This window comes from Martes martes, assembly GCF_963455335.1.
Source record: "Martes martes genome assembly, chromosome: 10".
Taxonomy (NCBI): Eukaryota; Metazoa; Chordata; class Mammalia; order Carnivora; family Mustelidae; genus Martes; species Martes martes.
Genome location: NC_137898.1, coordinates 12834385 through 12855937, shown reverse-complemented (window position 1 = coordinate 12855937; position 21553 = coordinate 12834385). Strand labels below are relative to the sequence as shown.

Sequence of the window (21553 nt, the reverse complement as noted above, 5' to 3'; positions counted from 1 at the left end):
TGGAGCCGGGCAGGGAGTTCTGCATCCTGAGAAGTTGTGGGGTGAGCCAAGGGGCTGTGAGTGGGTGGGAGGCCCGCTCCTGAGCTCAGAGTGTGCGGTATTAAGGGCTGCGGGGTTGTGGGGGAGCTGTGTGCTCACACTCCAGAGCTCGCTGTTTGGGTAAGTGTGGAGTAAGGGCTGAGCTGAGTGGCAAGTATGGCTGGGAGTTTGTGTGCGCGCGTGTGTGGTCCAGCCTGGAGGTGTGTGTGCTGGGGGGGGGGGGCACAGTGGGTGTTGAGGGAGAGAGCCCCTCACCCTCCACTTCCCCCCTGCCCCTCTCATCCCATTCACAGAACATGGCTTTCACGACCCTCCTGGTCTCCTCCGCCTGTCGCCATGGCTGCGGGGAGGGGGTGGGAGGAGACAGTTGGGGCCAGCCCCTGCCCCTGCTGCTCCGGCTAACCCTCCACCTGCCCTTTCTCTCCCTTCCACAGGCTGGGCCCCATCCCCTGCTGCTCTGGGGGGCAGGGGCCGGAAGATGGTGGCCAATGAGGAGGGGGAGTGGAGAGAACTTGAGCCGGGGCCTCCCCTCCCCCATTTCCTCCTCGGTCTCTACACCCGCCTCTGGAAGGAGCTGGGGGATGGCTCCTGGGCCCAAGGTGGGGGAGGGGCCCTGCTGGCTGGTGAATCGCAGGGCCCGCTCTGGAAGCGGGTTGGTGTGAGAGCTGAAGGGATCTGGGCCCTAGCCCCCTCTCCCTGCTCTGCCCAAGGCGAGATCTGGGCACTCCTTGGTGAATAACCTTCCACCAGCCTCCCTGAAGCAGGCTGGGCAGTCCTGCCTTTACTCCTCTCTGCTCCCTGTTGGCCTGATCCAGTTCCCAGCTGGGGCTGGTTTGCCTAACACAGAGTCCTGGTGACTGACCCTAGCGGGGCCTTGGTTTCCATCATTGCAACTATGCAAACTGTGGGACTGGGCCCCATGTCTGCAGATCACAGGAGCAAAGGCTCCTGCTTCCTGGGGGTGGGAGGAAGCTGGAGGGGAACCCCTGAGGAAGAGCTCCTAACTGGAATCCTGCCCTCTGGGCCTCCTGCTGGCTGTGGAGTGGGGAGGAGAGCATCTCCCAGAGGCAGCTCCATCCCATGGAGGCCTTCATTGATTGGTGTGCCTGAGGAATCACCCCCCTCCCCCCAGCCTCTGCCCCTTTGGGGTGCACACTGTTTACCAGGTCAGAACTGGAGTTAGGCTTCTGAGACAAGCACTTTCGGCAGGAATGGGCCACGCTGGAGCTCTGAACCTTTGGCTTTGGGTTTTGAGCAGTCTCAGGATTGTTTATCCAATGTTGAAGCCCCCTTGAATAGGATAGGATGGCGAAGTTGTGAGTGAGCTTGAAGACGCTAAGGGGAGTCCCTGGGTAAAATCAGGAACGGCTCACATTTTGATCTCACTGCCAATGAAAGCCCATCCCTAATGCTCACTACGAGAGAGGGAACCACCCTCACTATTTTGTTCGGTGTTGAATGCATATGGTGGATTTGAAGACCATGGATGGGGCTTCCACCCTTAGACCTGAAAGCTTCACAGTGTTGCTGGGACCTGTGACTCTGCTCTTCCACACTCTGGTCCTGGAGGTACCTCTGAGCTGGTTCCCTTGAGGCCCAGAACTCCTTTATCTGTACTAAGGAGGGAGAGCTTTCGAGTAGGGGAGAATAGACAGTGCTGTGGTCCTGGTCAGCAGGCTCCTCCAGAAGAGAAGCTGACCGAGATCAAGTCCAAGGGAACACAGTTTCACGTGAATGGCCCCCAGACTTTTGGGGTTGCTATCAGTCCCTTCCAACTGAGGGCCAAGCTTAAGGTCTCCGCTCTAGCTCCTTCCATGGACCCTGTCTCCCCTCCCCCCACCCAAAACCTTAAGAAAAAGGCAGTCTCTGTTGGGAAGGGCGTGAGGAAGGAGGCCAGAGGAGGAACGGGACACAAAATAGAGGGTTAGCCCTGAGTTGGGAGGAAAGGGGTCTCAAAAATGAGAAGGGGCCGAGGGAGGCCAAGAGAGCTGAGTGGGCCGGGGCCTGGGAGAAGGGACGAGGAGGCAGGGCCGGCATGCTTCTGCTGCGGGCCGGAGCTCTTTTCACATTGTGCTACTGTCTGCACCTACCACTAGCAGTGCAATGTTAAAAGGGCATTGGCCGCGTAGTGCTACCCAGCGCCGGCTGCCTCCTCAGCATCAAGGCCTCCTCTCCCCTCTGGGCGCCAATCAGCTATCTTCCTGGTAAGAATCTGGGAAGCCTCTCAGTAGCCATGCTAACAGCTCACATGAATGGAAGCACTTCGATGTGCCAGACACTTCATCTTCGATGATGAAGCCAATGAACTTCTTGGCAAGTAACACCCCCATTTTACAGATGAAAGCACTGAATGCCAGACAGGTTTAAGCACGGTGTCCACGGTTACACAGCTTTTAGACTGCAGAGCCTAGATGTAACCCTGTCCTAAGGCTGCCAGCTCACCCATTTTTTGGTAGACTTACCTGGAGAGATTTGAGTCTGTTCTGCCCCTGGGAGGCTGCCTGAACTGAGGGTTGGAAAGTTTTGATGCCACCTGCTGGTTGTATGAGGTATCTTCCAAAGCCTCAAACCTTCAAGGACAAAAGTGGTGGCTTGTCTCAGAAGGAAGAGTTCCCAGGCTCAAGCTGGGATTGGAGGGTGGGTGGAGAAGGTTGGGAGGATCACTCATAGGACCAGAGTAGACCTCCATGACAAAAAGTGGATACACAGCAAAGAAAAAGGGCTAACCTGGAAGGACTGCTCGCCAGAGACAAGGACCTGTGTGCCCCCTGGCATTCCACACCTGCAGCTTTTAGGGCATGAAAGGGAGACCTTATCTCTGCCTGCAGTTCCGAGCACGACCCCATGGGAACTACAGGGCAATTAATGATACTTCGGGGTACACCTGTCTGGGCATGCCAGGTTTAGACAGCAGTGCCCATGGCCTGACCTTGGAGATTAAATAGCACCCCTGGAGCCAAGGCCACAGAATGATTCTTTCCAGAGAGATCACAACGAATATGAGGGCAGTGACTACTCCACTTCTCTGTTTCCCACAGTGCCTAGTTAGCTTAATGAACATTTGTGGAAGTAAACAGAAAGGGGGCTGATTTGGGGAACTTTAAGAATGTTGCTAATTTGTGCCTGATTTTCAGGGTTAGCGCTTGGGGCTTGAGAAGAGAAGACTTCCTGGACTTTGATGCGGGAAGTGGGACTTTGAGGGTTTCTGGGTCCCTTGCTGCAGGCAGCCCTCTGAGGCCTCCTAAATGGTCTGTCTTTCCTGTGTCCTCTTTCTCACCCACTGGCATTTCTACTCCAGCGCTGGGAAACTTCTATTCCCTCCTCAAATTAAGCTAAGCTACTTGACACACAAAGTTCTCTCTGTCTGAGACAGCCCTCCCCCCCACCTTCCCCCTGTGCCCACCCAAGGGCTCCTCTTCCACGCGCCATCAGTCATCACCTCTGTCTTCTTTGACTCCTCAAATCTAGGCTAAGCCTCTCCTAGGAGCTCCAGAACCCGCTGCCCAGAGCCCTTGTCCCCTGTTCCTGGAATTGGCTCGATATTGTTTGTCCTCCCTAGCGGAAAGGACTGAAAGTCCCCTGAAGTCAGGCCACACCTGCCTTGTTCTCCACTGCCCCCTCAGTGCTGAACACAATGCCTGGCAGGTCACGGGTGCTCTACAAAGATCGGCGATACCAGTGAACGAATCTGGATAACAAGCTAGCTTACAAAAAAAAAAAAAAAAAAGTATTTTTATGATGTGTACAGTCCTCCCAGCAGTTGTCAGTGACCCAGCAAACAACAATGGGGATTTCATATCACTGCCAAAAATTGCACGTGGGTCACACGGTGGCACTGATGCTGCGGTTTTTGAGCCGTTTCGTTCCACTTGGTCTCTGTTGTGCTGGGGCAGCACCTTGGGTTGATCGATTTTCCTTTCAGCCCTAAGTGTGGCCATGAACTGACCCAGACATTTCAAAACCAGGCTGAAAAGCAATAGGACCCAAGGACACCCTTGTTCAGGGAAGAGACCCTTCCAGGTGCCCAGTCCCGGATCCAGGCAAAAACAGGATTCATTGTCAAGGGCTCTGGAAGAGGAGCTGATTTGGACGCTCCCGCTGGAACACAGCTCACAAAAGCTGCCTCTTCACTAAGCAGACCTCACCTGAAGACCCAATCCCTGGTTAAAGCTCAAGTGGGGTTTTGACACAGACAAAGCAGTTGCTGCCCTCTAGTGGCGTGAAGGGACAGGCCCCTGGGGGGCAGGGGGTGGGGGGGTGACAAAATAGTATATGGTAGGTACACGGGAAGGACAGTCAAGAGGACAGAGTCCCTCACAGTTGCTTTTCCCCTTTTTATTAAAAATAGACCCAAACACTTTATGTATCATACAAAAGTTTCGTTCGCTGGTGGCAGCCACGAGGAAGCCTGACCCCGTGGCACTGATGTCCCACCTCCCCTCCAAGGGACTGGGTCCCAGAGAGCAGTGGCTGGGCCTCAGAGAATGCCCAGAAAGCCTGCTCGCGCTGGAAACGGCCAGCTGGGGTGGGGGCTGTTACAGGAGCAGCTTTCCCCACCCCACCCACTGGCGAAGATACTCGAAAGTGCCTCTTTAGTGCCAAGATGAACTAAAAAGTGGAGTGAAATGGAAACCCCTGTGATTCTTTTATTTCCCAGGGCTTGGGATCTGGGATTTTTTTTTTTTTTCCCCTTCTACCCCCGGATCTTTTCTCCTACAAACGGGGGCGGGAAACTTCACCCTCAGAGACTGGTGTCTCGCGGTGTCTGAGGCCAAAATTTCACTCCAATTCAAGCCCCTTCTCATCTGCTGTCCTGTGGCCTGGGACCTACCAGCCCCATGCCTAAGGCTTGTCCTCCGTTCGCTCAAACAAGAGGTTAGGGCAGAAATGGATCCTTCCATGGTCCTCTGCCTGACCTATACCCTGCCATCACCTCCATTTTCAGGACTTTAGGGCTAGAAGGACCCACGACCATCCTCTTTCCCCAGTTCTGTCTTTCCCTGACTGCTGCCCACTCCTGAGCCTTGAACACCCCTGGGGTACCCCAGACCACCCTTCCAAAGGGGCCTGGGGGTGATGAGGTGGAGGGGGGGAGGGGTGGTGGGAGCCGGCTTCCCCCCAGGGGTGGGGCAGTACTCATGCTGGTATGGACTGCTTGGCAGGGCCAGGGGACAGGTGTGGGGAGGGTGGGCATGCGGAGGAAGGGCACAGCCTGCCTGAGCCCCTCAGTCCCAGCCGTTGTCTTTCACCATGTGTGACATTTCAATGATGTACTTCCCCTCCTTGTACTTCTGGCTTGTCTCAAAAGCCTGCTCCTGGTGGAGGGGAAGCAGTGAATGTAGGACAAAACAAACCCCTTCCAGGTCCTCCTCCTACCCGGGCTCCTACCCTTGCCCCCAAAAGCCCCTACGCAGTCCGACCCAGCAACGAGCTCCCTGCTTCTTTGGACCATGCAAAAGCCTGCAGTGGTCCCTGGGGCTCAGGGGGCCCTGACGAGCGTCCACGTAAGAGGGTGGTCCCCTCTCTAGGTACTTACATACTTCCAGCCCAGGGTGGTTTTGCAGCTCTCGCAGAAAATGTCAGCTACCGAGTGGAGCCCCGTGAGCAGGAGGCGCTGTTCAGCGGGTCCGCAACCCACGTTGACCCTGTCTCAGGAAACACGAAGGACCCGGCACCAGTGGAGTCGTTCTGTCACTACAGCCCCCAAACAGACCAAAGGAACTTCCACCTGGAGAGCGCTTAGCCCACCCCACGGGAAGCCCCGGCCGGCCACACTCCACCCCTGCATGCCTAGGGCCTGGGCCTCTCCACTCCAGGGCAGCGGTTCCAGTTCTGCCCAGACTCTCCACGAGAGAACCAAGGACTGAGTTTCTGGACCCCTTGGCAAAAGGAGAGGCAAGGGCCAAAGGTGCAAGGCCACTGCTGATGGCTCACCCCCTTTCTCCGCACTGGAAAGTTGCTCGGACTCACGCACACACATACACACAAAGAGAGAGGTAGACTCACACGGAGTTAAACAGGTAGGCTCGGCCGTGGCTCCCTTGGAAAGACTGTGGAGACATAGGACAGACAGTGACTGCTGGGTTGCCCTTGGCCCCACTGCCTGAGCCCCCCAGGGACGAGGAGGAGGGTGGATGGCCTTCGTTGCCTCTCCCCTCGGTGAATCCTGGTAGGAGAGAAGTGGCGGAGCCCCACCTGGCGTACCTTGGAGATGAGCTCATCGTGTTTGGCCAGGTGTGCGCGGCAGTGGACGCAGCTATACGTGCGGTGGCAACGGGGCAGGTAGCTGCGGAACGTCTTGGCGGGGAGGCAGGCAGGGCCCGGGCCAGGGTCGCAGCTGGGCATGACAGGCTGGAGGACAATGCCCTGGCGGGCCGGAGGGGCTGGCGCCGTGCAGCCCCCGCACAGACGGTCGCAGGTAAAGCAGCGGAGCAGGTTGGCTAGAGCCGTGTTTCGGGGCAGGAGAAATGTGGGGGGGCTGCCCGGCCAGGGCCCCCCCAGACGTGAACCAGATAGAAATGGAAGTCACCTGGGAAGAGGAAAGAGCGCATCAGGAGAGCCCTGGCCTCCCGAAGAGCCCCTCCCCAGGGGGAACGGGGAATATGGGCTCAGCTCCGCCCTGCCCTGACTTCCCCCCCACCAGGGACCCTCAGCGTGCCAGTCGCACCATCGCCCGGTCCCCTGGATTCCCGGCTGCGCTGGCAGCCGTTCCAGGCTTCTGATGCCACAGCCGGAGAGGTGATGTCTCTCCCTCCTGGGGCAGGAGGAGCCTTCGCCGTTTTCCACCGAGAGCAGCCTGCTGGTACCAACGCTGCCATGGGAGCCTTGTCATTGGCAAGTGTCCTCTCTCCTGGGTTTCAGCCCTTTTGTGAGGGTCTGCACCCCACGTGTGCTGCTAGGCTCGAGTTCAGAGCCTTTGACAAGTTGGGGAAGCCTGGCGGTTTTTCTCTTCTGCGGCCTCCATTTGCAATGCAATCGGTCCATACACTCTGTGTGGGGGAGAAGCCGGCCGGAAAGGCAGGCAGGCAGGCACACACACCCTGCTCAGCTCTGTCCTGGGGCTGGGGTCCTGCACTCTGGGAACTAGAACTTCATGGATGTCTCCTTTGGTACCAAAGACCTCAGACGTGACCGCTTGCCAGCCCTGCGCTTTGGTCCACTCGTTCCAGCTCAGAAACAACGACTTGGCTCTTTTCTCAGCCTCTGAGCCCCCTTGGTCTCTACTGCTCTTTGCTCACTGTTGCCTTAGCCTCAGTTAAAGACTTGGACATCCAGCCCTAGGAGAGAAAAATATCTTTCCTTCAGGCAAATCTAACAGCTGGAAGCAATGGGTAATGGGGATCACGGCAGGGAGGGCTGTCCTCCTGGGCTGTGTGGTGTGGTGTGGGAGCAATGTCCACTGCAGAATTGGGGGTCTCCTATTTTCAAAACCTGGGCGTGGGGGTACAATGCGGAGAACGTTTCCACCTTCTCCCTGGAGTAGGGACAAACAGCAGTGACTCTGTGGGTGACATTAGATAAAATTGCTGGGTTCGGATTAGGAATGTTGAGGGAGAGGTCAATATCTGCCCAGACTCCAACCCCAAAGTGGCAGAGGGTGCTAGAGGCAGCAGATAAGAAGGGAGGGGCCCCCTGTTGGCTCTGATAAACGGGTGAGGTTCTGCCTTCTCCTCCATGGGGCCTTGAGGCCTGCCGTGGGTGACTTAGCTCAAGTCCAGTTCCAAGGTGCCAGCTGGGTACTCTGGCAACACAAGGCCCCTAAGCAGAGCAGAAGTGGCATGACTGCGAGTAGCCTGGGCAAGCAGGCTCTCATCCTGTGCCCTGTGGTGGCCACTGGCGCCCCAGCTGTTCCAGTGTTTCCTGGGGCCGCCAGGCAGTCTCTGCACAAAACCCCCACCCCGGACAGAGCTCATCTTCAGTTTGAGGTCCTCTACCCCTGGCTGGGCCCCAGAAAGACACCTTGAGCTGAGTTCAGGGTGACATTGGGCTCTGGCCGCAGAAGAGGGGCCCTCCTCACCAGCGTCCACTGTTCAGCGCCCACTTCCCAGGTCTGCCTTCAACTTTGCCTGTGAGCTCCCCTCTGCTGCGCTCCACCTAGTGCACCTGCCAGGGGCCCAGCCAGGGGGCCCAGGCTGGGTCCCTGCTCTCTATCTCCTCCGGGGGCCTCCGACACACCTCCCTCCCTCTCTCTCCCCTGCTTCCCCATCAGGCCAAGGAGAGGCTGCACAGAAGGCCAGAGATTCACTCACAGGAGGGGGAGCTGGGGTCATTGCTTCCCCAGCTCAGATCACAGGAAGAATCAAATTGGGCAAATGACGGAAAAAACAAAGGCAAGCTGAGTGCTGGGGAGAGGATGTTCCCCCAAGTGAGATGGGGCTGGACCGTGGGAGGTGGGGGAGAGGGAGCGCTGGGGGGAGGGGGGTGCTGAGCAACCAGCGCTGACAGCAGAGGCGCCCAGGCGGAGGCTTGAGGAACCAGGTGCGAATCCTGTGCCTGGTTGCGGGGGGGGGGAGGGACACGACACCTGCTCACAATGGATTTTCTCATCTGCTCCGAGGTTTCACCGCACCCCCCCCTCCCGGGCTGGCGTTCTCGGCATGGTATGGTCCAAATAATTAGCAGCGCAGCCAGCCTCCCGGGCGGGCTTCGGGGGTCTGCACCAGCAGCAAAACAATAAACAGTGAGGCCTGATGCAGCAGCCAAAGTTGCCGGAAAATAAGTGCGGGAACCGTCAGAGCCCTGAGAGGGATGGAGGAGCTGAGAGAGGAGCGGAGGCAGCGGGGAGGGGGAAGGGAGGACAAAGGGTGGATGAATAATGCTTTTGCAATGGGGAGAAAGCAACACGCAGCAGGAGGAGGAAATTTGCAAAAGGGAAAAAAAATTCATTTGGAGAAGGGCTGCCCCCTCACCTTGAGGTCTGCTCCAGAGATCTCCGTCTATCTCTCTCTCTTTCTCTCTCTCTCTCTCAATCTCTCTGCTCACTCTTCTCTCTTCTCTCTCCGCTCCTTCAATTGGGAAGGGGATGGGGGCGGGGGAAGGTAGTTAGGGGCTGGAGACTGGGGCTGCCAAGCTGGCCAGCTGCTGGGGGGCCAGAGGTTGTCTCTCGTCTGTACCTCGGTCTGTGGGTGAATGTAGCTGTGTGTTGTGGAACTGCATCATAACACTGTGAGTCATCCATCCCCCCACCCCCTCACCTCCCACGTCAGAGCAGGGCTGGGAGACACAGGAGGCGGGTTGGGAGGAAAGGAGGGGGCAGGCGTCGAGGGATGGGTCTAGGGGAGGGAGCAGGGGGGTGGGAGCAGACGGATAGGACGGGAGGAGGGATGCTAGAGGAGAGGCTGGTTGCTGAGGAGGAAGGCAGTGTGGCCAAGGAGACAGAAGGAACCGGGGGGAAGGACAGGGCTGGGCAAGGATGGAGTACGGGCGGCAGGCTGGAGGGAAGGAGGTGGCCAGGCTGTGGCAGTGAGAGATGGATGCAGAGAACTAGGCGTGTGCACACATTCAAGAGGATACATTTCCCATCTCAGCCCGGACGCCAGCCCTGACGCAGGGAGAAGAAAGACATACTGATGGTTACATTGTGCTCCCCAAGCTTGAACCCGGCACTTCCAAGCCTCGGAGCCTCAGCTTAATGCCCCTCAAGGAGTCATAGATGGAATATGACCTCTCACAAGCAGGAACCTCTCCTCGGCTACCTCCAAGTTACTTGTGCTTCGGGAAGAGAGACACCCACATTACATAAGGTTCTCTACTGGGCTGTAAACTTTCTGAGAAAGGTCCTCTGGGAAGCTCCTCTCTGCATCCCAAGACTGCAATGTCTAGCGCAGAGCCTTGCCTATAGAAGATGATCACAAAACAGCAGTGGAGCTGCATCTTCAGACAAGGTCCAGGGGTCTGGCTTTGGTCTCAAAGGGACCTGAGTTCGAGTACCAGCTTTGCCAGTACTGACCAGGACCCCCTGGACAAGTTTCTGATCTTTGTGCTGCCAGTTTTCCACTCCTAAGATTTACCTCATGGAGATATGAAGTAAAGTGAGGTAGCATGTAAACACCAAAAAAGTGCCTGTCATACGATCCGCACTTAGTAAACAGTAGTTATTTCCAAACACTGTTCTCCGCTTCATACCCGGAACCCCAGAGAGGATTTACTATTAAATTCTGACATCTCAAGAGACACATACCAACTTTATATCTTATGAAGAACTTACACTTTTCGGGGCTATTTATTTTTCTAGCAGCTTCTAATTACATTTCATTTTTTTTAAAGATTTTATTTATGTATTTGACAGAGAGAGAGATCACAAGTAGGCAGAGAGGCAGGCAGAGAGAGAGGAGGAAGCAGGCTCCCTGCTGAGCAGAGAATCCGATGTGGGGCTCGATCCCAGGACTCTGGGATCATGACCTGAGCTGAAGGCAGAGGCTTTAACCCACTGAGCCACCCAGGCGCCCCTCGTTTTTTTTTTTTTTTTTTTTTTGAAGATTTTATTTATTTGACAGAGAGACCACAAGCAGGCAGAGAGGCAGGCATAGAGAGAGGAGGAAGCAGGCTCCCCACTGAGCAGAGAGCCCGATTTGAGGCTTGATCCGAGGACCCTGAGATCATGACCTGAGCCGAAGGCAGAGGCTTTAACCCACTGAGCCACCCAGGCGCCCCCAATTACATTTCATTTGACTCAGATTCTGTTTCTCATGGAGTGCTGTCCTGTGCATATCTCTGAAGTGTGTGGATACGGAACATATCCTCTAAGATAAAAGCCCCAATTTCTAACAAAGGCTACCATCTAGAAAATGAAGTGTGACAAAGATAGGTACTGAGAAAGGACAGCTCATGGGTCCTTTGTCTTTTCACATGTAAGGCAGGGAGGAGTAGGGAAATATGGGTAATGGGAGGCATTGCTAGCTGGGTATGAAAAAGTACCAGGAGCGGCATCTGGGTGGCTCAGTTGGTTAAGCCTCTTCCTTCTACTCAGGTCACGATCCCAGGATCTCTTTACTAAGCAGGAAGCCTGCTTCTCCCTCTCCCACTGGCTGCCACTCTCCCTGCTTGTGCTCTCTCACTCTCTCAAATAAATAAAATTAAAAAATAAAATAAAATAAATACAAGTAATTCTATTTAATCTGGGAAGATTCTGGGGTTTAAGATAAATTCTGAAAACACAGTGCAAGTGCCTTGAGTGATATTACCAGAAGTCTGGAACTGAGAGGGAGAACTGGGTAAAGAAAGAAGTGTGTCTGTCTGGGCAGCAGATGAAAGAGGAAAGGTAAGTGGGGGGAGGAATTTGAGGAACCATTCTTGAGGAAAACAATGGGAAGTGGGGAAAAGGTAGGTGAGTAGTTCTTAGGGCAAGGACTGAAACTTTGGAGGAAAAAAAGGGGATACCAATTAACTCAGGAAGAAAATGATCAAGGGTTTAACTGGAGAGGAGAATGAAAAAGACATATGAGGACAGTATTCTTTGGGGGTGGGAGTGGAGATGGCAGGAACGCTTGGTGAAAGATGACAAGGAAGAAGAGAGAGTGTAGGCAAGCATGCATGCTGTAAATGTTGTGTCCTCACTCTGTTTAAGAAGTGAATTGGAGGGGGCCTGGCTGGCTCAGTAGGTGGAACATGTGACTCTTGATCTGGGTGGGGGAAGGGAGTTGTGAGTCAGAGCCCCACAATGGAGGACAGAGATTACTTAAAAAAAAAAAAAAAAAGGGAAGTGAAATGGAGATAATCTAAAGGCAAGAAGAGTTTCTTTTCCCTAAGTTCAGCTTGAGATGGATATATAAATAAGCCAAATAAAGATGACCTTCAGATAATTGGGAGAAATTGCCTCAAGGGAGAGAGTGTGGAGGCGAAGAAACAGATCTGGGAAATAGACTGCAGGGAAAGAGGAGAGGCTGAGCTTATTCCGGGAGAGAATTTGCAAATAGAAGCCTGGAACTGAATTTTTGAAGAGTGGTGAAAAGTTATGGGATACCTGAAAGTTCGCTGGAGAACTAATGCATGTGTGGTGAATGAATGAATTCAAGCAAACCATTAAGCAATAAGCCTCGGGAAGTGAGGATGGCACTCGGACAGAATGAGTGCTAAGGCAGGGTCGGTATGAAAGACGTAACCTAGAAAATAATCGCCCCAGGCTTCTTGATCCAGAGTAACCATGGGAGTTGGACTGAAGGAAGTTACTCATCCGTAAACTGGGGGGTGTTAATTATGGTACGTACTTCATAGGACTCCTGTGAGGATTAAATGAATTTACACCTGTAAAACTCAGAAAACCATACCTGGCATCTAACACTATGTAAGTGTTTGCTACTATAATAACTGGACTCAGAATCCCAAATCCTGGGCTTGAGTCCTAACTTGGGCAAGTCCCTTCACCTACCTTAGTCTCCTTTCTCATCTGAAATTGGAGATAATAAAACTGACTCTACAGGTTGGCTGTGAAAGAAGATACTGGAAAAGGCTTTGAAAAATTTAAACTATTGTACAAATGGATGGCATTATTAGAGCTCCCCCTCCTCAGCCTATAATAAAAACTTGAAAGCTAACATCAGATGCCCTGTTACACTGTGCTTAGTACTTTACAGTATCATCCCATTCAATCTTTAAAACAACTTTAAGAGGTTGGGTACTGTTATTATCCCTGTTTACAGACCAGAAACTGGGTCTCAGAGCATTTATGCCTGATTTGCCCAAAGTCACACAGCAAGAAAGTGGCAAAGCAGAGCACAAGATTCCAAAGCCCAAGCTCCTGAGGATTATAGATGTGGCCCAAACTGTTGCCTGTGGAATAAATGATTGGCTTTGTAGAACTGTCAGGAATTCAGGGAGGGAAGACGAGTCACCAACAGAAATTCCCTCTCAAGAGGAGACGTTGTTGGGTAATGACTGGAAGAAATTCTTGGATATTTATTCCTTTATTAAAAGAAAAAAAATTTAATGCCCTCTAGGTGCCAAGTGCTGTGTCAGAGAGGGGATGACAGCCCCGGCTGGCCTCTGACAGGCTGTTTTCCTCCACTTTTCCTTACTCCCAGATTTCCCCCACCTCCTGGCTTGTGGTCCAGGCAAGCAGATGGTCGTGGGACCCAGATGGCGAGCCTAACCAGCCCCTTCCCTCCTCCTCCCTACCCTCCTCCTCCCCCGCCTTCCCGCTACCCACCAACTGCCTCTCCACCGCCCTTCTCTTTCCCCGGCGGCAGGTGAGCGGGAACACTGGTGCTAGAGTCCGCACATAGCCGCGCCTCGGCAACCATTGGCTCCTTGGAGGGTCCCCGCCTCGCGCGGGGCGTAACCTCCACTCCTCCTACCCACTGCTGGCCAGCTTCGCTAACAATGACGACCGCCGCCCCGCCCACCCTTGGCGTCACGAGCAAAACAATCCCCTAACTACAACTCCCAGAAGGCCGAGCGGCTGCGCGAGCACAGCAGCCTGTGGCCATTCTGGCAAAACTACACATCCCGAGAGGCATCGCGCGACCGCGGCTTCTCCATTGCGCAAGTGCGGAACCGCCTCTGTTTCCGGCGTTGGTCTGGGCAAGCGTGGAGTGCTGTTGGATTTAGGTGCCGCCGGGGCTCTTCCATTTACGGGTTTGGGCTTGTGGCTGCTCAGGTGAGATAATAGGCTCGGGGATGCAACCGTCGCCCCCTTAGGGCCAGGACGGATTTCGGCGTCTGGGGGTCCCGGGACAGATACTGGACTTAGAGCTGCGGTTCGCGAACGGAGATCATTCTTCACTATTTCTCGGCGTTTTCTAGACCACGAAGTATTTTTTTCCCTTCAGCAGTGCCCGGAACAACACTTTGTGAGAGGAAGCCTAAGTGCCTCCAGTTGACAGCCGAGGAAGAGGTCCAGAGAAATAAGGTGATTTGTCTAACGACGGTACTTGGCAGTTGCTGAGCGGGGCGTTACTCCTCTTTTCTAAGTCCAAACCCAGTATTTTCTGCTTTGCATCCAAATCGCAGACGCCCTTTCTTGTTGATTAAGAGAGTTGGGGAGTGGACATTTGTTGCCCTCTCAAGTGGAGTATCCCAATAGAGTGACGAAAGGAGCTATGGAGGTGATATAATCAAGTCTTAGGTCAATGTGTAGAAATAATTTTATGTCTGAATCATTTATTCACTCGGTGAATTTATGAGGTGCCTTCGAGTTGTCAGGCCCTATTCTAGATACTGGAGATACAGCAGCAAACCAGACTGCCCAACCCTTAGATTCCAGCGGGCTAGTCAGACAACAAACAAATACATAGTGAGACACGTAGGGAGAAAAATAAAGCAAGGTAAGGGGAACTATCCATGGGAGGATCTTGAACAGCGAGGTAACTTCCGTTTAGATCTGATAATTAATTTGTGTTCTAGGCACAGCAGCTACACAGAAAAGATGGGAGAGGAGGCCAACGATGACAAGAAGCCAACAACTAAATTTGAACTAGAGCGAGAAACAGAACTTCGCTTTGAGGTGGAGGCATCTCAGTCAGTTCAGTTGGAGCTGCTGGCCGGCATGGCAGAAATCTTTGGCACAGAGCTGACCCGAAACAAGAAATTCACCTTTGATGCTGGTGCCAAGGTGGCTGTTTTCACTTGGCATGGCTGTTCTTTACAGCTGAGTGGCCGCACCGAGGTGGCTTATGTCTCCAAGGACACACCTATGTTGCTTTATCTCAACACTCACACAGCTTTGGAGCAGATGAGGAGGCAGGCGGAGAAGGAAGAAGAACGAGGCCCCCGGGTGATGGTAGTGGGCCCCACTGATGTGGGCAAGTCCACAGTGTGTCGTCTACTGCTCAACTACGCAGTGCGTTTGGGCCGCCGTCCCACTTACGTGGAGCTGGATGTGGGCCAGGGCTCCGTTTCCATCCCTGGTACCATGGGGGCCCTCTACATTGAGCGGCCAGCAGATGTTGAAGAGGGATTCTCTATCCAAGCCCCTCTGGTATATCATTTTGGCTCCACCACTCCTGGCACCAACATCAAGCTTTATAATAAGGTCAGAGCCAAGGTGGGATGGAGGGAAGGGCTGCTATTAGGGTAGAAAGTTGTGCAAAAGTGTGCTAATTAAAACCGTCTGACCATTTCGTTGCTTCCTCTCAGCTGGTATGATGGCCACATGATTTCAGAAAAGACAGCCTCAAATAGAAGTCAACCTCAGATTGTTAAACGTTTCTGTGGCTCTTTTTTTTTTTTTTTTTTTTTAAGATTTTATTTATTTGACAGAGATCACAAGTAGGCAGAGAGGCAGGCAGAGAGAGAGGAAGGGAAGCAGGCTCCCCGCTGAGCAGAGAGCCCGATGCGGGGCTTGATCCCAGGACCCTGAGATCATGACCTGAGCCGAAGGCAGAGGCTTTAACCCACTGAGCCACCCAGGCGCCCCTCTTTTTTTTTTTTAAGATTTTATTTGTTTATTTGAGAGAGAGAGAGCATGAGAAGGGGGAGGGTCAGAGGGAGAAGCAGACTCCCTGCCGAGCAGGGAGTACGATGCAGGACTCGATCCCGGGACTCCAGGATCATGACCTGAGCCGAAGGCAGTCGCTTAACCAACCGAGCCACCCAGGCGTCCCTGTGGCCCTGTTCTTGAGTAATTTACTAAATTTCTCCTTAGGACATGAAACAGTAGAAGAAGCAACATAAAAATGAAATCCATGTTACGGGTTAAAACCAGAGTCATTAAGAATGTCATTTTTTTCTTGTACCTAATAGCCACTTATTCGATGTAGCTATGAGTTTGTTTGTTTTGTGTTTTTTTCCCTCACCTTGATGCTCTCTTCTGCAGATTACATCTCGGTTAGCGGATGTGTTCAATCAAAGGTGTGAAGTGAACCGAAGGGCCTCTGTGAGTGGCTGTGTCATTAACACCTGTGGTTGGGTCAAGGGCTCTGGGTACCAGGCCCTGGTGCACGCAGCCTCAGCCTTTGAGGTCGATGTGGTAGTGGTTCTGGACCAAGAACGACTGTACAATGAACTAAAACGGGATCTGCCTCACTTTGTCCGCACTGTGCTGCTCCCTAAATCGGGGGGTGTGGTTGAACGCTCCAAAGACTTCCGGCGGGAATGTAGGGATGAGCGTATCCGTGAGTATTTCTATGGATTCCGGGGCTGTTTCTATCCCCATGCCTTCAATGTCAAATTTTCAGATGTGAAAATCTACAAAGTTGGGGCACCCACCATTCCAGACTCCTGTTTGCCTTTGGGCATGTCTCAGGAGGACAATCAGCTCAAACTAGTACCTGTCACACCTGGTCGAGATATGGTGCACCACCTCCTGAGTGTTAGCACTGCTGAGGGCACAGAGGAGAACCTTTCTGAGACCAGTGTGGCTGGCTTCATCGTGGTGACCAGTGTGGACCTGGAACATCAGGTGTTTACTGTTCTCTCTCCAGCCCCTCGCCCACTGCCCAAGAACTTTCTTCTCATCATGGATATCCGGTTCATGGATCTTAAGTAGAGATTGGCAGGAAGCCTTGCTGCCTGGGCATTAGAGATCTTCTGGCCATCACCAAAGGCAGATAGGCTGAGGTACGTGACTCTGTTGAGGCCACGCAGAGGAGTAAATAGTGAACTACTAGTAGAAAGCATATCGCTACCTCTTAAAACAGGTGGTGGAAACCCAGCTCTTCTAATCTTGAACCAAAAGGACAACCATGAGAATATAATTGGTTTTTTTGGATCACCGAAGGTGCCACTTTGAATTCTCTGAGGTCCTGGAGAATCCCATTTCTTCCACAGTGCTACTTGGTAGACTGATTTTTAGGAGGACTTTTTTTTTTTTTTAACCGTTACTGCTTTATATTCTGTATATAGCATTTACTGTCTCATCCAGGATGAAAGAATGAATCAGAAGGCCTCTTTGTAATAAAGCTCAAATGTGGAAAATTTTAATAAATATTTTTGACATATCACAGAAGGTGGTATAATTTTTTTAAATTTTGTTTTTTCTCCCTAAGCAAGATGGAAATATTCTTGGAATGGGTTATTGCTAAATCCTTAAAGGAAAGCCAAGAGCCCACCTGTGAGCCAAGCAGGTGAATTTTTATAATGGCTTTCCTTTGCCTTCCTCGTAGGTAAACAGATACTAAATCTGTTGTCAATGCCAGGTTTACTCTGAGGAGCTACGGGCGGTGGTGATAAACTTGGATTGAGATTTCTGGTTTAATCATTTTCCAGACATAGCCCATTTGCTCTCAGCTGCAGCTATCATTCCTATTGTCTGTTTGATTGGAACTGGGCCCTAGGTCAGTGTAAACTGAGCTTTCAGGTGGTAAGAAGCTGGGAAGGCCCCATTCTCTGATTTCTTGCAAATGATTTGTGTTCCTAGTTTAGACTGGATAAATGAGTACTGTCTAATGCCCTTCATCCATTCATTCTTTTCACAAATATTAATTTATATAACAAATACAAATATTTATTGAGCATCTATTTGCCAGAAACCATTCCAGGTAGGGAACAAGTTAGACAAAGTCTTACAGAGCTTTCATAGAATAAACAAAAAAGGTAAGTGCTATGCAGAGTTAAAATTGGGTGGTCTCAGACAGAATGACTAAGAAAATGCTTTAGATTGGTGTCAGGAAAGGCCTCCCCTGAGCATATTTCACATTAAGACCTGAATGGCTATGTGAAATTGGGACATCTTCATGCAAAATCCTAAGAAAGGAAAAAAAAAATGCATTCGATGAAGGCAAAGGCTGGTGTGGTGTTATCAAGGGGCAATTGGTAAAAATTGAGGCTGGAGGGGGCAGCAGAGACCAGATAATATTGGGCTCCTGTAATCTAAGAGCAGTGGCCAAGGCTGGGAGGGGGTGGTGTCTTAGTTCCTTCAAACTGCTATATGAAAAATGCTCACAGTTGTGGAGGCAGGAAATTACAAAGTCAAGGCACCTGCGCAGTCGGGTTGTGATGATGGCTCTCTTTGGGGTTGCAGACTGCCTGCTTCTAGCTATGTCCTCACATAGAAGGGCCAAGGATGCACTGTGGAACCGCTTTTATAAAGGCACTAATCCCGTTCATGAAAGTTTTACAATCATGATCGAAGTAGCTCTCAAAGGCCCCACCTCCTAATACCATCATCTTTGGGGCTTAGGATTTCAACATTATGAATTTGGGGGACATAATCCAGAGCAAAGCAGGTGGTTAAACGGAGAAATGGCCTGATTTTGAGAAGATCACTGCTCTGTGGAAGATGGCTTATAGAAGGGAGAGTAGGAGCAAGGGTACGTGAGGAGACTTGGGGTAGTTTCAGTGTGAGAATTGATGGGCATTGGACTAGCTGAGGTGGAGTAGGAGATTGTGTTGGGATCTTTTGGAGATAAGATGGGACCTGCTGATGAGAGTGGTGAGGAAAAGAACATGGAATCAAAGCTGATTCTTGTATTTCTTACTTGAGTAACTAGATTGGATATGAGGTTGGAGAAACTCAGGGAGGGGATGAGGGAATATCAAATTCTACTTTAGCAATATTAAGTTTCAGGTGCTTATTAGTCATCCAAATGGAGATGCTGTGTGGATGCGTGGAAACAAGAAGCTGGGTTTGGGGAAGTTAGGGCTGAAGGTTCATGGGAGCTGTTGGCTTATAGAGGGCTTTTTAAGGCAGTAGTATTGGATGAAGTCAGGGACTCTGTAGGTGGAAATCAGGAGACAGAGATGGACTTTAAAGGCACTCCAAACATAAGAGGTGAAGTGGTAGTGGGAGTTAGCCAAGGAGATAGGACTATGGATCTGGAAGCATGGATGTCAGTTTTGACCTTACAAGTGTAGTTTTGGAATGGTAAGGACAAAAGTCCTCTTGAAATACATTTATTATTGTGAAGATGTACAGATAACCTCCATAGACAAACTTTCCTAAGAAAGGGAGGGGGGCTGGATGTAGGGTCAAGAGAGGGTTTGTTGTTAGTTTTTTAGATAGGATGCCTCAGGATATCAACAGACTAGAGAGAGAATTTAATGATGGGGGGAGGAGAATCTTCTTGACACCATTCTCTTTTTTCTGTATTTTTCCAAATACAACATTAAAGAGGGGCACCTGGGTGGCTCAGTTGCCTAAGCATCTGCCTTTGGCTCAGGTCATGATCCCAGAGTCCTGGGATCGAGCCCCGAATTAAGCTTCCTGCTCAGGGGGGGAGCCGCCTTCTCCCTCTTCCTCTGCCTGCCACTGCTCCTGCTTGTGCTCTATGTCAAATAAATAAAATCCTAAAAAGAATACATCAAAGGAAAAATTTGGAAGAAAATGAAGGAGTGAAGGGGATGGGATCCAGAGCACAAAGGGATAAAGTGCTTTAACACAAGCAGATTGCCTAAGGACAGGAAGGAAGACAATGGCATGTATGTATGCATGCATGTATGTATTTGTAAGATTTTATTAGAGCACAAGCAGGGGGAGTGGGAAAGGGAGGAGACTCCCTGCTGAACAGGGAGCCAGATGTTGGGCTTGATCTCTAGACCCCGAGATCATGACCTGAGCCGAAGGCAGACACTTAACCAACCGAGCCACCCAGGCGCCCCATGGGTAGTGGTATTTAAACATAAAAAGGTTGGGGCACTTGGCTGGCTCGATTGGAAAAGCGCGTGACTCTTGATCTAGGGGTCATGAGTTCAAGCCTCATGTTGGGTGTAGGCATTACTAAAAGAAAAAAAAAAAAAAACTTAAAAAAACCCCAAAGAGGTCAGTGGCAGTTTTGGTACTGAAAAACCAAAAAAAACTTCACTGTGCCTATACCCAAGGGTAGCAGTTTGTTCTGCCTGTTTATTTATGGTATGTTGAAATGACCTTGTGCTTTGCCATCTGTAGGCATGTGAAGATACAAGTGAAGAGGACTGGAAAAAGTACACATCAGAAAAAAGTATAAGGTGTTACGTGATATACATACATAGTAAAGTAATTTATTTGAAGTTTGGTGGTCTAGTTTGTTTTAGCCTAGATTTCACTGTGCAATATTTTTGAGAAGTGGCTGGTAGTTTAAACCTTATGTTCTATTAAACATCCTTTCCAGGAAATATCTTGCTAAATAACCCTAAAATAAAATGGACAAGAAAATATAATTGTGCCTAAACCTTGGGATAGTGATTATGCCACCATTAGTGCTCATCCAGCTAAAAGGTTGGCATCCAGTAGTCCAGTGTCCTAGGAGAACTTTATTATGTGTGACTGGTTGGTGGAAGATTGAATTTTTATTTTCATTTGGCAGTGTCTAGCCAAAAGACAAGACAGTTTACAAGTTCTTAAGATGGCCGAAAGTAGGAAAGGTAAGACGCCTAACTTGTGAAGTTGGGGAAGTGGAAGTCTAAAAATCCAAGAAAAATATACCATAGAAAAATGAAATTTGATTTCCTTTTATTTATTTTTTAAGGTTTTATTCATTCATTTGACAGAGATCACAAGTAGGCAGAGAGGCAGGCAGAGAGAGAGGGGGAAGCAGGTGCCCTGGGAGCCCCATGCGTGGCTGGATCCCAGGACCCTGGGATCATGACCTGAGCCAAAGGCAGAGGCTTAACCCACTGAGCCACCCAGGCGCCCCTGAAATTTGATTTCTTAAGGAAACAACCTGATTTACAGATAGAAAGCCTCTATAAATACTCTATCTCCAATAATAACTTTACTTTTATATGAGCTAAAGTGTTTTAAAGATTTCGTGTTTTTTTTTTTTAAAGATTTTATTTATTTATTTGACACACAGAGAGAGAACACAAGCAAGGGGAGCAGCAGGCAGAGGGAGAGGGAGAGGCAGGCTCCCCACTGAGCAGAGAGCCTGACGTGGGGCTCGATCCCAGGACCCTGAGATAATGACCTGAGCCAAAGGTAGAGGCTTAACCCACTGAGCCACCAGGTGCCCCAAGATTTCGTTTTTTTAATTAAAAAAAAAAAACAACCCTGGGCGCCTGGGTGGCTCAGTGGGTTAAGCCGCTGCCTTCGGCTCAGGTCATGATCTCAGGGTCCTGGGATCAAGTCCCACATCGGGCTCTCTGCTCAGCAGGGAGCCTGCTTCTCCCTCCACTTCTCTCTGCCTGCCTCTCTGCCTACTTGTGATCTCTCTCTGTCAAATAAATAAATAAAATCTTTAAAAAAAAAAAAAACAACCCTAAAAACAAAAGAAAACTTCATTTCTTAATACATACTGGTCATTAAATGAGAACTCTCTAGTGTGTTGCAATAAATCGTGGCTTGAAGTCCTTAGCAAGAATGAACTAGACCCTGATACATATGCCATGCCAGAGGAGGCATATGTGTGAGAACCCCAGAAAACTGAACGTAGACCTTTCCCCTTTACCTTGCTGCCTAGTACTGAAGTATTAGACCACAGTTAAACCAGCAACATTTGACACCAAACCCGAGGACAGACCGCAGGATTTAGAATCACACTTTACAGGTGAGCAACTTTGACTTCAGAGAAGTGGCTGCTGGAACACTTTTGAAAGACTGTTATGTAATAGCCAGAGCTCCTTTCAAAAGAGAAATGGCCTCGAGCTAAATGAGGAGAGAACACCTGGCCTTGCTCTTGGGTTCACAGCTGGGTAGGGCTAATTAGGGAAAAAGTGTGGCGCTGCG

General features: G+C 51.0%; 2 protein-coding genes across 3 annotated transcripts; one reads left to right on the top strand and one right to left on the bottom strand.

Moving 5' to 3' along the window:
* Nucleotides 1–4373: 4373 nt before the first annotated feature.
* YPEL4 (yippee like 4) lies at nucleotides 4374–6384 on the bottom strand (the record flags this gene model as incomplete). The annotated part of the gene is made up of 4 exons (XM_080816646.1): nucleotides 4374–5354; nucleotides 5576–5684; nucleotides 6046–6089; nucleotides 6244–6384. The coding sequence occupies 4 exons, from the start codon at nucleotides 6382–6384 to the stop codon at nucleotides 5265–5267; spliced, it is 384 nt and encodes a 127-aa protein (XP_080672772.1). The 3' UTR covers nucleotides 4374–5264.
* Nucleotides 6385–13544: 7160 nt separating this feature from the next.
* Nucleotides 13545–16915, top strand: CLP1 (cleavage factor polyribonucleotide kinase subunit 1). 2 transcript variants are annotated; one of them, XM_080816515.1, is made up of 4 exons: nucleotides 13545–13633; nucleotides 13809–13885; nucleotides 14380–15007; nucleotides 15791–16915. In XM_080816515.1, the coding sequence occupies exons 3-4, from the start codon at nucleotides 14402–14404 to the stop codon at nucleotides 16460–16462; spliced, it is 1278 nt and encodes a 425-aa protein (XP_080672641.1). In that variant the 5' UTR covers nucleotides 13545–13633; nucleotides 13809–13885; nucleotides 14380–14401; the 3' UTR covers nucleotides 16463–16915. The 2 variants fall into 2 exon arrangements, with proteins under 2 accessions (XP_080672641.1, XP_080672642.1); XM_080816516.1 differs by having other exon boundaries at nucleotides 13806–13885.
* The last annotated feature ends 4638 nt before the right edge of the window (nucleotides 16916–21553 follow it).

What these genes read in the sequence shown, in the direction of transcription:
- CLP1 (XM_080816515.1), top strand. Translation starts at nt 14,402, where the DNA reads ATGGGAGAGGAGGCCAACGATGACAAGAAGCCAACAACTAAATTTGAA. An exon ending in ACATCAAGCTTTATAATAAG is followed by an intron (nt 15,008 to 15,790) that starts GTCAGAGCCAAG and finishes TCTCTTCTGCAG; the next exon opens with ATTACATCTCGGTTAGCGGA.